The sequence below is a fragment of the Rhinolophus sinicus genome, linkage group LG09 (genome assembly GCF_036562045.2).
Source record: "Rhinolophus sinicus isolate RSC01 linkage group LG09, ASM3656204v1, whole genome shotgun sequence".
Classification (NCBI taxonomy): domain Eukaryota; kingdom Metazoa; phylum Chordata; class Mammalia; order Chiroptera; family Rhinolophidae; genus Rhinolophus; species Rhinolophus sinicus.
This window is the reverse complement of record NC_133758.1, coordinates 82,108,636-82,126,204: the sequence shown is the minus strand read 5'-3', so window position 1 is coordinate 82,126,204 and position 17,569 is coordinate 82,108,636. Positions and strand designations below refer to the sequence as shown.

The 17,569-nt window shown below is 35.9% G+C and overlaps 1 protein-coding gene across 1 annotated transcript in view; it reads right to left on the bottom strand.

The window, feature by feature from the left end:
- Positions 1-2,267: 2,267 nt before the first annotated feature.
- CFAP69 (cilia and flagella associated protein 69) overlaps positions 2,268-17,569 on the bottom strand; it is a 54,477-nt gene continuing 39,175 nt past the window's right edge. The window contains exons 16-24 of the mRNA XM_074339750.1: positions 16,504-16,635; positions 15,998-16,079; positions 13,080-13,272; positions 8,372-8,509; positions 7,707-7,783; positions 6,344-6,541; positions 4,506-4,592; positions 3,092-3,196; positions 2,268-2,546 (exon numbers count right to left, since the gene is read on the bottom strand). Of these exons, the coding sequence (XP_074195851.1) occupies positions 2,376-2,546; positions 3,092-3,196; positions 4,506-4,592; positions 6,344-6,541; positions 7,707-7,783; positions 8,372-8,509; positions 13,080-13,272; positions 15,998-16,079; positions 16,504-16,635 (1,183 nt within the window). The 3' untranslated portion in view covers positions 2,268-2,375. The remainder of the gene's footprint in view (positions 2,547-3,091; positions 3,197-4,505; positions 4,593-6,343; positions 6,542-7,706; positions 7,784-8,371; positions 8,510-13,079; positions 13,273-15,997; positions 16,080-16,503; positions 16,636-17,569) is intronic.

Below are 17,569 nucleotides of genomic sequence, written 5' to 3'. Positions count from 1 at the left end.
GTTACTGCCCTCCACCCATCTACATTTCTACAGCCCTTAGATGGCTGCTAGGTAATAATAACCTGCCCTGTTTCACTTTCCTCTTCCTGATGGATAAGATCTACATGGTAGGAGAAAGGTCCACAGACATCACAAGAGTATTTTGATCAAAGTCATTCCTAATCAATCTGGAGCTATCAAGTTGTATAATATTACATACAAAAACTGACATTCGACCACCTGATATCGATTCTATTTCTACATATGCTTTAATAATGTCAGAGTATTTATGCCTCATCATTTTAAAGGAAGTCGATCACTGTTCTGAGGTAAATACATTTGAACATGTCTGGGTTTAGCATTACCTGTATAGTATTTTGTTGGCTGAAACTTTCCTTTGAGCTCAGGAAAAGTCTGCCTTTGCAAAGCTCAAGGGAAAAGCTGCCAGGAGCTGAGGCCACCATCACTTATTCAATAACTAATTTACTGAGGAACTGGTTACAATAACGAATGAAATGTGGTTTTTCACCTTGTCCTCAGGGAGCTTAGAGACTGAGAAAGGAGCGTATAGTCTAGAAAATGGGGCAATGACTCATTGCTGTTAGCCATTGATACTTCATCTTGATTCTGTATCTGAGATGTACCTAAAGTGTATCTGGTGCTTTTTGTGTGGGCATCTCATCATTCCGTGTTTCTACCCACATCCATTCTAGTGTCTCAGTAACTTCTCTCTACACAGAATCTTTGTGCTCAGGACTTCCTGTGAAGACGAGGAACAAATTACGCCTTCTCACAGCTCGATCTCATTATGGCTGGTGGTAATCGAGAAAGGGATTCAGGAGAGGACAGAGCTCACTAATACGCTGATGCATATGAGCTACTCCTGCGGGCCACAAGGAATTGAATGGGCAGCTGGGCCAGGGTGAGAGGCCGCTGGCCAAAGGTGAACTGGCAACTCATTCTAATTAGAACATTAACAACAACAACAGCGGCAATTTCTCCCTCCACTGCAGGTGTTACTATCCTCAGACAAGGATAATGGAAAATTCCCAGCGGAATGTGAGTTGGAGGAGGAGAAGAAGGAAGAAGGAAGTAGAAGGTGGGCCTCATGGGAGAATGGACCCTCTTTTACCTGATAATGAAAGTGGATTCTATGCGTGCCTTCCCAACTCTGCATTCAGTAGGATCATGCTGGGAGCTTGGAATTGGTCATAGTGGAGGGCACAGGGTCAAACACTACAAATCAGGGCTTTTTCCTCTTAAAGAGCTAGTTGTTATACATTTAGCAGTACATGGCTGAGTGTGCCCTATGGGCCTAGAATCTAGACAAATTTCAGTACATTTTTCTGTCTAAGAACACAAGTTCTTTTCTCTCCCAGCTCTGGACATGAACTCAACTTTTGGTTTCCAGGGTGGAGGAGAGGATTGATGAGGATGGAGACAGGCTATGGAAACCTCATCAGGCCATAGAGGGAACAGATACTACCCCACATCCAGCATTAAGGCATCTATCTCCTATTCTTTGGCCAGATACCTCACTACGAAAGAAGGGAAAACACTTCCCCATTCTCCCTTTCCCTTCCCCATTAAAGAAGAGAAGTAGCATAGAGTTTGCTTTGCATATTTATATATTAAAATAAAACCGTCTGTATTTTTAATTTTTCATTGTTTAGTTCATGACTAACATTTGCTTTCTATCACAGAGATAACTTATTGTACTTTGACCAATGTATTTGTTGCTAATGTTTTTGCTGCCCAGTATTTATATAGACTCATGATAACTATCCATCCGCATGCCGTGGATGGTGCTCGCCTGCTTCTGGTTCCACGAGTAGGCAGTACTCAGATCTGGCCAACGTCATGGTGAATGGCTCAGGAATGGGCCTGCAGCCACTCAGGGATCCCAAGACGCAGAGGCAGTTGCAGGACTGCTGAGAGACAGGCTCGCACTCCTTTCTACCGGATATCTCCCAGAATTTTATCCAGGAGCTGCTAGGGAAGAAGGTCCTACTTACAGAGTTTCAGTCTCTAGATCCAGCAACGTTGGTAGTCTTAATTATTCCCAGGTTGATAGCTACAGAGGCTATAAAAGTTTTTTTTTTTTTTTTGGGGTGGTGGTGGTGGTGTTAAATCAGTTGGAGTAGTTCCTATGCAACCAAAATGGTCTTAACAGATACAATATGTTTTATAATTTCAGTTGAGAGAATTAGCAATCTTTTCAAAGAAATATATGCTTTTCTGATGCTATATGTTGATATTTTCAATAAATTATATGTGCTTGCTTTTATTTTTATAGCGTTTTATTCTAAAATATTTGCTTTACATTTGTATATAACAATTTATTTAACTAAAAAAACTATAAGCAGAATTTATCTCAAAAAAGTCTCTAGAGCATTTTATTTAGGAGCACTCTTCTTTGGCTCGTCCGCAGTTGTCACTGCTTTCACCCTTTGTAAGGCTCCTCCTCGAATAGGCAGTTTTTTAAGGGCAATGTCTGTCTCAGCCAGAGGTCCTCCTGTTAAACGGGCAGGAGTGCTTTCCAGTGTTACTACCTGACCAGAGGGCACCTAAAAAAACAAAAGGCAAATATCTAAGTGTCCACTTACAATGATTTTCAATAAGAGAAAAACCCATTCATCTTTCCGCTTCCTTTGGAAAAGACACAAAGTGTACATATAAGTAACTAGGAGGCAGCATGGCATGATGGAAACCTAAGGGCTTTGGAGCCAGGCAAATGGATTTGGATTCTCCTTCTACTGCTTCTCAGCTTCGCAGTCAGGGCCAAATTATGTCTAGAAGACGACACCAGGACACTGGAATGTGGCATGCATCTATTGCCAGCCAAAGGAGGCACTGCACATCTTTTGCCAAAGAGATGTAGAAATATATTCTGACCCGTGTTTGTGGCAGTTTCTTGGGCATCCTGGAGGGCTGGGTCTAGACCAAACCAGCACTGGGTGAGGGTGGAGGTACCTTGGAGAGCAATATACCTTAACTATGTGAAATTTGAACAGTGAAAATAAAAAATATGAAACAAAACCCCATGGAAAGAACATTTTGAGGGCTAAATTCAGTATCTGCTAAGAAAAGCTATGAAGAAAAAATATCTTACCGTTGTGTTTAGGCCTTTAATAGCTGTCTGGTGAAATATTGCATTTGGTGGTCGCCCATTGTATCTAGAGGATTCTATAGCTTTGTCCTGAAGTCTTTTTGCTTTCTGAAGATTTTTAAATTAGAAAATAATATTGCTATTCAAGCATTAACTGTGGTACTTACAATGAAGCATACAAGTTACATTTAATTGTGTCTGGCTTATTATTTGACTATTTATTAGTACTGGAATCTTCATTTACTCATTTAGGCTACGAATATAGTTATTATTAGCAAGTTATATCTTTTGTATATTGCAGAATATACCAGTCACATGAAAACATCACTGAGATTTCTAGAGGTACTGGTCATAGATGAATAAAGCAGGAATAAAGCAGGTCCTAAGGAAATCAGGTTCAATTTTTAATACTTAATTGAATAAGCTACTGAATTTACATCAGGTGATGATGTATGTTTTCAAAATATTTTGCACACATTAAATACTAATTCAGTACACTTAAATGTTTCAAGCACTCAGAATAATATAAATTACATAATTTGTTGCAGTTACATTCAAACTCAATATTTGAGCCACTAGAACAGGTGAAAGTCAAGGTAACCAATGACCTGCACGGAAGGGGATGATTTTCATTAACTATTCCTTTAAAATACAGGTAGTTATGAGAATATTTTTATAAATAAAGTTGTGAAGAACTTTCCATGAGAAGAGAGAGGCATGGTACTTTGAACAAGTGTGTTCTTAGCTTTGGTTTTGCTATCTTAAAATGATTCCACTATTTTCATGCATTAACATTTAACAATTTCCTATTTAGAGGAAGAATTGTTAATATAATGCTACATGATAGTGTATTCAAAGTATTAATGGAAAAATTGGGAAAAAGTAATGAGATTTTGAAAATCCGTGGCACTTCTCATATATTCAAAGTGAACAATTAGCATTATAAACTCTTTAGTTTCTAGCTTCTAGCTAAAGCAGCTTATCACATTCTCTGAAGGGTTTTTTATCCCAAAATCACATTGAAACTTTAATATAATGTTTCTTTTGGTGTTCCCGGAGGGGAAACATCTGTGGGGGAGAGAATAATATGGACAATTGTTTTCTCTGTCCTTCACTCTGCTTCTTACAGAACAGATCAATGAATATGAAGGCTAGCTAGCTATTATTTCCTTTATACAAACCAGAAAGACCTCCTTTGCTTCCCACTAATAAACCAAGTAAAACTCAGAGTAGCACCTTCTGTAATTGTGAAAATTCATAGTTTCAATTATCATTCTAAAGTGCATATAAAGATCTAATAATATTAGTATTCTACAGAAAGCTCAACAGAAAAAGATGGATGAACGTTTATTTCTGAAGAAGTCTGTCAAAGTTGGCTATTAGTTGTGGATATCTCAATATTTTTTAAAAATCCTACCTTTAAAGTTTTAGCATTTGATGTTCTAGCCAAGAAATTTTCCCATGACTTATTAGCCAATTCTCTTTGCTTGTGGGAGGCTTGGATCTGAAATGAGAAATGTAATTAAGAGTTTAGTTTCTATGAAAAGATACCAATGGGCATGAAAGCCCCTACTTTGAAGGAAGACCTACTTTTTGCCAAGGCAAAATTTAAGGCTGACTAGCAGAAGGATTAGAGTAATCATAATGTTCAACAACTTAAAAGGCAAAAGAATGAATAAGGAAAAAGAAATCCTTCCCTTATTATGTGTCTAAGGTTTGAACTACTTTCCATGAAATGTAATGTAAAACTGTTGTTATGAAAATATAAAAATACCAATAATCATTCTCAGCAAGACTGATTGTCTTCCATGATTATCACTTGTGAAGACGGATAACAATCCAGAACAAAATATGTAAGTGACCCAACAGCAAATTCATAAGAGAACATAAAGAGATTCCTGCTGCCACTGATAATAGTTTAAGCAAGATCATATTTGTAAAACTACTTCTAATTTATGACTGCAGCAAGACAAGCATTTTTCACTTTCTTTTTTTTTTGAGAGTGCTGTTTTTATGGTGATGCAATCTAGGGAGGTAACTAACAAACTGCGAAAACTATACTCAACAGGCTAGCCACTAAATACACATATATAGTCAGAGGATACACATGCCTTTGCTTGGGTAAAATATACTGTTGAGTTTAAATCATGAACCTAAGAGTATTTAATTAAACAACTGCTAAAAAAACAAGTGGGGTCAGAGCCATAACAAGTCAACAATAACCAACAAATTGGCAATAGCTAGTCCACACAGCAGACATTCTGCCGTCTAACAGAACTCACGAGGCAGCTCAACTTCCAACAGGGCTACCCCGCTTGAGAGCAAATCAACGCTTTAAATGGCAGCATCCATGCAATAAAAACTCTTAGCAAACAAAAGTTTCAAGCAGGGAGGTGCCTAAGTTGGAGCGGAATTCATAGGTGGATACAGACAGAGTCCCACGAGGCTGAAGCTATAAACATTTAATAGTCCATGTGAAAAGAGCAGGCAATAGAACACACTTTGGAAATCACCATAAAGGGCTTTAAATATTTCACTATAGTCATGAAGGACCAGCAAGCATAAATGGGGAATCTACATTATCTTTGTGTCTGTGGACAAGATAATTTAAATAGTCACTTAACCTATTTGATCAAAAGCTTCTGACGTGTCAGTTTCTCACCTGTGTAAAGCTTTAGGAAAATGGCTTATGTTTTCCTGACAGGTGTTTTCTGATTAGCTAAAGTCAGAGACCAGTTTATCCTAGATTTACAAAACGCTCACAGTACATGTTTTAGCCCTGAGGTGAGGATGGAGCTTATGGCTATGCTTCTGGTTGGCACACCAGTGAGGCCTTATCACAGTTAGGGATGAGGCCAACTTTATTAGCAAGGTTATAGCGATAGTCACAGAGACATGCTGATTGTCAGGATTTGCTGAATGTATACATTTAAATAGCCCACAATGTTTGGAACTCAGTTTGACATTTTGAAAAATGGGAGTGTCTCAATGTTTACCTTTTAAAAGATAGGCCCGTAGAAGTAAAATTATTATATAATGCCTCCAAACAGCATTGAATGTAGCAATCAAACATCAAGCTCTTAACTCCATGGTGTCTTTAAAAATTGTACAAAGACACTGAAAGTAACTATAAAACTAGAAAACAACTTAAGTGCTAAAACATTCACAAGTAAGACAAGTATATCCTACGGATAACTTCAACTAGTTTATACAATGAAATTATCATCTTGTGCCTCAGTGGTATCTGTGGCTTACTTTTGCATATACTTTTTGTTCATTTTGCACATCTTGGCGTGCTTGGCTTTCAATTATCTCGCTTTGCAGAGAAGCAACCATCTTCCCAATATTTTCTGACGCTGTTGTAATCGCTTCCAAAATATGTTTATCTGTAGTGACTGGTCTTAAGTTTTCTAATTTTATTTCTTCATATATTTCATTCCATATTTCTCCAATCTGTTATAACAAAGTTTAAGTTTAAAAAAGTGAAATTAACCAAAAATAAACGACTCAGTTTTAGCTAATACTTTATTTGGATTGTTGTTCCGAAGTTAACACCGATCAGCTTTTCCGAATTTACTTTTTAAGAATAGGTTAAGTGCATTGGGAACGATTTGGAGCACGAGTTACATTTGAGTATTCAGAGGTAATTTACCAAATGTTTCTCAATGATAAGATATTCATAGATGAGGCTCTATTACTTCAGTCTAGTTCACTGCCATCATCACTGCCCTCTGGTTTTTATAGTCAGTCTGTTTTTACAGCTGTAGAAACTGCTGCTTTCCTCTCATCCTCCTGAACTACTGAATGCTTTCCTTCTTAAAGCTCTGCATTGAAGGCTAGGTCAAGCTCAATTTATAGGACAATGAACATGGCAATTCCTGGGACTCTAGAACGCAGCCACCCTGAGAAATAAGGCCCTGCCCCTCCCCTTCTAGCTAAGGCAATAATTGAATCTCAAGTTCTTAACTCCATAGTTCTAATCATGCCGATAGCTCCATCTCATATTCTGGGTTGTCTGGAAATTAATGTGCTTGAGTATGTTTACATTTTGAGAAAAATTTATATATTCAGGAGAGGGATAAAATTTAGTCTTGTTTTTATTTGAAAATATAGAGGTTTATTCATTTACAACATTCGAATACAGAGTATACTAATATTAGTAGAAGAAAATGTTTACTTTCCTGAAACTTCAAACACATTTATTTAACAAGAATATAACCAGCAACATAAGCAACCTAACATCCTATCATTGATATTTGATCATTATGTAAAGTGATAATAAAATACGTAGTAATAATTTATTTTAATAAGCAATAATTAATTTAATTCTAGCTCCTAATTATTGATAAGGAGAAGAAATTATATTTTAAACATTATGTTAGGCTTCTGAATAGCTCTAGGTCAGTAACAACCACCTTTTTTAATAAACTAATAGTTGGATGAAATCTTATCCCATGGAAAACACACAATCGAGTGTATGTTTTTTGAATAGTATCAGATGGAAAGTAAAAACTACCCAGTACGTGAGCAATTGCTCACAACTGTGAAGGGATCTTTTATTTCCCAACTGGCTTTTTGCCATACTGGATTTTAATCACAAGTTTAAGAAGGTACTCACTTTAAAATCAAGATATCTATGTATGATACAGAGGGTGACAAAATCTTCAGCGGATAGGCCAGGTAAATTTTCAAAATCTAAACAAAGGTTACAAAGAGAGAATTACTTCAACAGGACAAGTGACTCCAAAACGCAGACATCTATCATAAAAATAAGTGCAAACAGTTCCCTTTGATTTCATTTTGATTTATGAAAAAGTTACTTCTGCCTTCTGACTTCTTCCTACTAACAAACCTCTGCCACGTCATCCTTATCTAGTTGTTAAACAGGAATACTTTCTGTACTGTGGTGAGACCATGACATTGTACTTTCAGAACCTGAATGGTGAGGACTTTTCCTTAATAAGAAGCAAGGATTTAAACCAACTCAGGCGATGCAGAATTTTAGTGTTTAAGCCCAGTCATCCAAAGTAACTGCCTTTAATCCTGCCTGCACACATGGAATTGCCATGGGAGACTTAAAATATAGTGATGTCTGGGCACCACACACCCTGCTTTAATTGATCAGGGGTGTGCCCTGGGCACTGGGTTAACAATGGAACCTGCATTTATCTGTATAGATGGACTTTTGTTCATCAAGTTTGAAAAATGGATTCCAAAGTAAAATCAACTCACATACTTAGCAAAACAGAGAAGCTCTTATGAATCTGATGAATAGCTTCTTACCTAGTTTGCCCAACACAGCATAAATTTTTGCTCTAATGTTCTCGGCAACATCCATAACTGCAATAGTTGGGCAGTTAGCAGGCAGTGGAATGATGTTTTGCTCTTCTTGAAAACTAGTAAATAGAGGTTTCTTTGTATCTAATCATTAGATATCATGAAAACAGAAAGGACAGATAAAAACTGTAGTAAATTAATATTTAATTTTGAGATTTTAGACTAGACATCATAAAATATATAACAGAGTAAAATAGTGCCTTGTAGGTAGATGGTTAGTTACTCTTTTGAAAACATAAGTAACCTGTGATTTCATCCCCATCCTGTGGCAAAACTTATAGCTTTTATTTTTATCATTTATGTAAAATATGAAAATGTCACATAATTACTTTTTAAAAAGTGAAACTCCTATGTAACTTTTCTATTTTTGAAATCCAGAAATTGAACAATGTCAGTTTAACAATGATGTAATCTCCTTTGCTTCTGGTTTCTATATATTAAGCTATAAATATAAAAACTATTTCATGACATTATAGATCAAAACTCAGAAATAAAAAAAATCAAAAGACAGAAATCATCAGAAGTTAAAGGGGAAGTATTTTCATTTAAAAATAGGTAATACTAACAGTTCAGATGAACCATAATAAGAATCTTAAGAGGTCTATAAAATGTAATGTAACATTGTAGAATAAATGAACTATAGATTCTGATATTGTAAACTTCATTAATTTAGATTCTAGTAATTGAAATTTATGAAACATTTGATTTATTTTTATTTAGAAAAGTTATTTCTTTCATATAAAAATTAAATTACAAAATACCATAGCTTTTCCAAGAGTGTTTTCAAGCACTCTATTTACATACCAAATTTTATTGGTAAATGAAATATTACTGAATCTATTTGTAAAAGCAGGTAACTTTTGGGAAATACTGATAGTTTTTTTTTCAAGCTAAAGAATACAACCAAAGGCTTCTGGTTAAGATGGCAGAGTAGGAAAATGCTGTGCTCGCCTCCTCCCATGACCACATCAAAATTATAACTAAATTACAGGACAACCATCACTGAAAATCGCCTGAAGTCTAGCTGAATAGAAGTCCTACAACTAAGGACATACAGAAGAAGCCACTGCAAGACTGGTAAAAGAGGTGGACATGGAATGGGCTTGTCCCACACACATGTGTGGTGTTAAAAATCAGGAAGGATAGCTTGGGTGCTGAGGTACCCCTGAGGAGCGAGGGATCCCAGCCCCACATCAGGTATCCCAGCCCAGGGCTCCAGTGCTGGGGAGACAAGTCCCCATAAATTCTGGTTGTGAAAACCAGTGGTGATTGTGCCTGAGTGAGGCTGGAGTCCCCGGTATTCCTTTTAAACGGCCCAAGCAGAGACTTACTCATTGATAGACTGACTTGCTCTGAGCTTCAGCGCTGGGGCAGCAGCTCAAAAGGCACTAGGGACACAGAAGGAGAAACTGAATTGACTGGCTTCAGAGTGAGGGCTGGAGGCGTGGCTTTCTCCCAGACAGAAGTCATTGTTCCTTTGTTAAGCCCTCCCCCTCCCAGCCTGTACATCCAGGCAGCCACCATACCTGAGTCTCTACCAACCTGGTTAATCCATTCACTGTGTCCTAGTGATTTCCTGAGACCCCACTGCATACAACTTGCGGGCCCACCTAAACTCCTTCCAGTTGCTTTTCCATACAAATGGCTCACCTTGGCTCATGTTGTGGACTTTCCTAAAATCTCTCAAAGGTTCACAAACCCCCAAAAAGTAGCCTCAGCATGTCCCATACCTTTTGCTAAACAGCTCCAATCCTGGCACAAGCACTAGCTGGCCTCAGTTTGCAACTTAGCCTCTCCCAGGCCCAGCAAAAGTGGCAACCATCTGCAGATCACTTTGTAGCTCATACCAAATGGCCCTGGGCAGGGCACAGGCAGCAGCTAACCTTGGTCTGTAGCAGAGTACCTCCCAAAAGGCTTCAGAACCAACACACCCAGTGGCCAGCTTCAGATCACTAGTCAACCACTTCTACAAATGACACACCCAAAGGGTACTCTGAGCAGGCACCAGAGCCCTGCTAAAGTGAATCCTGCTCTGTGGAGTCAGCCCCTGCACAACAGCTTTTCCACTAAAGTCATGGCCAGTCCTCACAACCAATCCACCTGAGGGTCATTCCCTCCCATTGATGTACCAATAGCAATCAAGGCTCAACTACAACAGGAAGGCACACACAACCCACAAAAAGGACATTCATGGAACACCCAGCTCAGGTGACCAGGGAGACTACACCATTGGGCCCCACAGGACACCTGCTACATAAGGCTACTCTACCAAGACCAAGAGCTATAGCAGGAATACCTAACACATAGAAACAAACATAGGGAGGTCGATAAAATGAAACCAAGAAACATGACCGAAATGAAAGAACAGGACAAACTCCAGAAAAAGTGCTAAAAAAAATGGAGACAAGCAATCTACCAGATGCAGAGTGCAAAACACTTGTTAGAAGGATGCTCAATGACCTCAATGAGAACTTCAACAAAGAGACAGAAAAAAAAAGGTGGAGATAGAGAACTAAAAAAAAGAACCAGTCAGAAATGAATACAATAACTGAAATGAAGACTACATTGGGGGAATGAACAGTAGATCAGATGAAGCAGAGGAGCAAATTAGCAATTTAGAACATAAGGTAGCAGAAAACACCCAAATAGAACAGTAAAAAAAAAAAAAAAAAGGATAGTTTAAGGGGCCTCTGCATGAAACGACATCAAGCATATCGACATTCACATCATAGGTGTAACAGAAGGAGAAGAGAGAGCAAGGAATTGAAAACCTATCTCAAAAAATGATAGAAAACCTCCCTAATCTGGAGAAGGCAACAGACATACAAGCGCAAGAAGAACAGAGTCCCAAACAACATGAACCCAAAGAGGCCCACACCAAGACACATCATAATTAAAATGTCAAAGACATTTTAATTGACTGAATCATTTTAATTGATTTAATTTAATTGTGAAAGACAAAGAATCTTAAAAACAGCAATTAGAAAAGCAATTAGTTACCTATAAGGGAGTTCCCATAAGACTGTCAGCTGATTTTGCAACAGAAACTTTGCAGGGCAGAGGGAATGGCACAAAATGTTCAAAGTGATAAAAAGCAAGGTCCTACAACCAAGATTACTGTACCCATAAAAGCTATTATTTAGAAAAGAAAAGATAAAGAGCTTCCCAGACATGAAAAAGCTAAAGGAGTTCGTCACCACCAAACCAGTGTTACAAGAAATGTTAAAGGAATTTTTAAATAATAAGAAATAAAAGATAAAAAATATGAATAATAAAATGGCAATAAATACATATCTATTGTTAAAGTACTCAACAATTACTTTATTTTTTTTCAAACTTTAATTAAAGTTTATTGGGGTGACAATTGTTAGTAAAGTTACATAGATTTCAGGTGTACAATTCTGTAATACATCATCTATATATCACAATGTGTGTTCACCACCAGAGTCAGTTCTCTTTCTATCACCATATATTGGATCCCCTTTACCCTCTCTACCACCCTCCTCCCCTCTTACCCTCTGGCAATCAACAATTACTTTAAATGTAAATGGATTAAATGCTCTAATCCAAAGACATAGGTTGGCTGAATGGATAAGAAAACAAGACCCTTATATATGCTGCCTACAAGAGACTCACTTCAGATTGAAAAAAGATAATTCATGAAAATGGGAAAAAAAAAAAAATCTGGGGTAGCAATACTTATACCAGACAAAACAGACTTTAAAACAATGGCTACAAGAATAAATAAAGAAAGACCCAATAATTCCACTTCTGGGTATTTATCTGAAGAAACCCAAAATGCTAATTCATGAAGACATATGAATCCATATGTTCACTGCAGCCATTATTTACAATTGTCAAGATATGGAAGCAACCTAAGTATCCATCAATCGGTGAATGGATAAAGATAATTCCACATGTATGCAGTGGAATATTCCACATGTATGCAGCGGAATATTACTCAGCCATAAAAAGGAAAGAAGAAATCTTGACACCCGCAACAACATGGATGGACCTAGAGGGCATTGTACTAAGTGGAGTAAATCAGATAGAGAAAGACACATACCATATGATTTCACTTATATGTGGAATCTAAAACACAAAATAAATGAACAAAACATAAACAAACTCACAGATACAGAGAACATTTTGACAGTTGCCAGATCAAAGGCGTTTGGGAGGATGATTGAAAAGGGGAAAGAAATTAAGAACTACAAATTGGTAATTACAAAATAGTTATGGGGATGTACAATACAGCAAAGGGAATATAGTTAATATTGTAATAACTATGTATGGTATCAGATGGGTACTAGATTTATCAGGGTGATCATAAGTTATATAAATGTCTAATCATATGTTGTACACTTGAAACTAATATAATATTGTATGTCAACTGTAATTGAAAAATAAAAAAAATATTTAAAAAATATAGTCAAACACCATTTTCTGAAATTTTCTATAAAAATATGAATCTGCTAATTTACTCAGTTTTCTTCTAATCATATAAAATTCATGATAGCAAGACCTGCAAACCCTGTGAAAAGAACTTTAAACAAGTGGGTGAAAGTCTTCATATTTTCCTAGTATCTTTTAAAGATCTCTTTTAAAAAATATGTATTTAAGTGCTTCTACTAACAATTATAAACACACTCACCAATTATCTTCCCATGTTTATCACGTTTTACTCCTAATTCTTTTTCTTCCTTTCTCCACAATTTTATTAAAAGACTAGCAGCTGTCTGGTCCTTCTTTCCTCGCCAAGCATTGATATGAGCCGCAGTTTTGGGATTATCACAAAATTCAACCATTATTCCAAGAATTAGATTACAGAATTTCTTTTGGTTCAACTTTTACAAGGAAACAGAAAAAGAAAAAAAAAGTTGTAATATATATAAAGAACTATTGCCTTAAAAAAAAAGGAGAAACATTTATATTAATCAGTGTTTCTTCTACATGATTGACATAAAATTCAAACTCTGATTAAGTATGATTTAAGATAATCTCCTGCTAAAATAGATTCTCATTTTAATGAATACATTTTCAAACATTAGGAGTTAAAAAGAATAAAAAGATTCAATGTGATTCTGATGTAGTCATAAACATACATCATGACCAAAAATGTAACTGATTTGGTTGACTAGGAAAAAGGGAGATTGTAAAAATCAGTAAAGATGTTCATCTTAAGTGGAGCAACATCAACTGTGTTATGCATAGGTCACTGTAATTATAGGGTCTTTCCAATTTACATGCCTTATTAAGGTTTGTAAAGACTCATACTACCTATAACCTCATTGTTACTAAGAGAATAACTGATGATAATTTCAAATGGCAGTCATATATCAAAATAAATCAAAATGAGTTGTAATTTTTGTATTTGGAAAATCAGCACCCATAAGAATATTTAAGAATTTAATAAAAATTATCAAGCCTATTTCCTTTGTTTTGGTACAACTAGTTTTCAGAAAACCAAAATAGTAGAGAGAAGTCTATCCAGAGCAATGTCCTCCACACGGTGAGGGCTTCTATTGGAAATATTTTTTGTTGATTAACTCTTATAGTATACAGCTAATAGAATATCGCAAAGGAAACAGGAAACCTGTTGTCTGAATTACAAACATTATCAGCTTCCTTTTTTTTATTAAATGAAAGGTAATAATATTACCTTCTTTAGAGAGTTATTATGATGTGTTAATATGTGACTGCCTGTCAGATAGGAAGCTCTCAATATTTAATCACTATTAGCAATTATTATCATTGCACACTCAATAAATACTTTAGTAGATTCTATTAAGCAGAACTCTCAATCAAATGAGTTTTCTGTTTTTATATTTCTCTTTCAAAAGAGGCAAATGTCCAAAGTTCTAGTTGGTATAAAAACTTCATTAAAGAATGCTTATAACTTATAATTAACTTGATTGGTTCAATATATATTAAGCACAATCTAATAATTGTACTCATAATAATAGAAAACACTTACATAGCAAAAATATGTGTCAGGAATTCTTCTAACCAATGCATGTAAGTGTGTGTGTGTGTGTGTGTGTGTGTGTGTATATATATATATATATATATATATATATATATATATATATATGCATGTGCACATGTGCGAACTCACACACATAATCACTCATCTAATCCTCGCAATAAGGCATGAGGTAGACACTGTTATCTCGGTTTTGAAGAAGTTGATAACAGAGATGTTCAATAACTTGTCCAAGTTAGATGGCTAACAAGTACTGGAGGCCTTTCAGACTGATTCCAGCCTCTGCTCACTATGCTATACAGCTCTGCGTACCCCCGTCTTCGTGCCTTTCCAGCAAAGAAACCCTAATGGTGAAGGAGAGTGAATACAGTGAGAAATGTCTTTGAAGTCGCCTGTATAATCTTAAGTATTAACTTAAATTTAAGTACTTAATATGTACAAGTTTAACTCCTTACTTCCAAATCTTTAAGAAAAAGCAAGATTCCAGGAAGTTGTACCAGATTAATTTTGTGGCTTTTGAGAACCCCAGACACAACACCATGTGCCTCTGGGCATACTTGTGCTCTTGTCGGAGAAACATGGTGAGCTGTTCATCATTCAGGATATAAGGAAAGCTACATATACAGCCTTCTGTATTAAGTTGAATTTCAGAACTTCGCAAGGGTTTCTGGTTATGACCCATTTCTGTTTATCAAGCTGGATTATTTTTATTATTGTTGCTATTATTAGTTACTTATTTTTTTTTGTTTGCAGTGTTTCATATGTAATGAGTCTGCTCTTTTCTCTCCAGTGTCAACTAATTTTCTTTCAGAAAGATCAAAGGACACAAATAACTTTAGCACTTTTGCTAAACCAAAGTAGGTTATTCCGTTAATAAAATCAAGAATGGTAGCAACCAGTGACATAGCTAGAACTCTCCGAGAATACCTTCCAAAGTTTTATTGAAATAAAATTACACTTTTTCTCCCATATCATCTAGACTATGGACTCACTTAAGACTGAGGACAGTCAGTAAGGGGTTACTCTGAGGACAAATGAGGGTCTTTGCCATTCTTCACAGCTGCAAGATGGCAAGTGTCTTTCCTTGAAGGATTCGTATGGATGCTCAATCCTGCTCATCCTGTCAAATGGTCCATGACACACTAGCTCTTCACATTAACTATAAACTACGCGATTCTTAAATAATGCTGATCTTTACTTGTTTGTCTAATGTGGCCCTTAACTTTTAATATTAACAGAAGAAGTAAGAAGTTATTAATAAATGATGAAGGGTTTTGATATAGCCTAGCACTTCACAAATTGTTTCTTTGAAGCTTGGTGGAAAAAAAACCCCATAAAAATTCTCTACTGTCATGTGTTTGGGAACACTGACCTATATAAACTGGCTTCTTCACTGGAGGAATTTTCAGAACTTTTAATATGCCAGTGCATATTATAAATCTCTAATAGGGATTTTGATAAAAATAAACATTTGAATGATTTAAGGGTACATTTGTATCACAGAATAATGTTCTGTGGTACTCAGTTTGGAAAGGGTTAATATAGACATTTATTTTTTGTTTTACAGTCGTTATAATCATACTTACTGCCAATAAATCCAAAAGGAGAAAAATGCCTTCTTTTTCAAGAAAGTAATCCTCTAAGGGATAACATCCCAAAATGCAGCACCTTAAATAAAAATGAAGTTATGCATTTAACAAAGATTTGTTGTTAAACTCGATTTGTGAGTTTATTCCTATCAAAATTTTTTTCAAAGAATTTTTCATTCCCTTAAATCAAGTAATTTTTTTTTACTTAAAAAATTGAACTTTAAGGAGACTTTGCCAGTGTAGTTTAAGTTCAACTATTTTAAACCAATATCAGTTAATTTTTTTATAACCGCCTAATTCTTTTTTGTAGATGCAATATTCTCCTTTGCTTTCATGACATTAATTATTCTTAAAGGTCTCCCCTAGTTACTCTAGTAACTGTTTCTTCAAGGTTTATCTCCGTGTCAGTATGGCTCAAACATTTGATGATTTTTAATTACTTCTTATCTTTGCTGTTGAGATTATTTGCTAAAGCGCCTGCTGCTTAGGCCTGTGCGACTCACATGGAGTGAGGGATTGAAGTTGCTGCTGGTGGTAGTGGTGGTGGTGGTGGTGGGAAATAGTAACAGAGGCTGATCTCCTCTATTTCTCCAGGCGTTGTACGCCTGCTGGGATCAATATCCTGTGTCCTTTTCCTATTTAACGTGATTATTACTTATTTATCAGTAATAAGTAATAATTTTGGTACTTATTTGACATAGCTTCCTCTTGAAAAAGAAAAAGACACTTGTTTCTGCTGCCTTGTTTGTTATGGTTGTGTGTAGTGGTGGTGGGTGGGGTGAGGTGCATAAAGGCCATGAGCTTGGCTCCTTCCACTCAGGTGGTTCCAGGTTTTACCACCTCTGGGTATGAACTGTGCTTATTTTGTTCCCACTTTTGAAGTAATACTCTCTGATGCCTATCATGGGCTGCCTTTTACCTCTTTCATTCATAACAATTACAATAAAAGAAAAAACAGAACATTCTCATTTGTTCAGAAATTAAACAATATACTTCTAAATCTCTCAAAGGTCAAAAAGAAAGTCACAATGAAAATTTGAAAATAATTTGAACTTAATGATAATAAAAATAGAACATATTAAAACTTGTGGGTTGGAGCTAAAACCATGATTAGAGGAGAATTTACAGCTTTAGATGGATCTATTAGAGCAAAAGAAAGGTTGAAACCTATGATCCTGTCATCCATCTCAAAAAACAGAAAAGGTAAAATTGAATCAAAGAAAAAGAACATAGACAATAATGAAATATATATAGATATTAGAATCACCAAAGCACAAAAATTAAATCACCAAAGCACAAAAATTGATTCTTTGGAAAAACCAATAATATTAATTCCTGGTGAAACCCATCCCCATCAAGGAAAAAAAAATAGAGAGATAATCAATAACTAATACCAGGAAAGAAAAAAAAATAGGCACCACTTTGTATACTAAAGACATTGAGGATACTCAAAGGATATCACAAACAGCTATATGACAGTAAATTTGAAAATTTAGGCAAGATAAATAAATTCTTAGGAAAATGCATCTTATCAGAACCTACACAAGAAGAAACAGAAAATCTTAACAG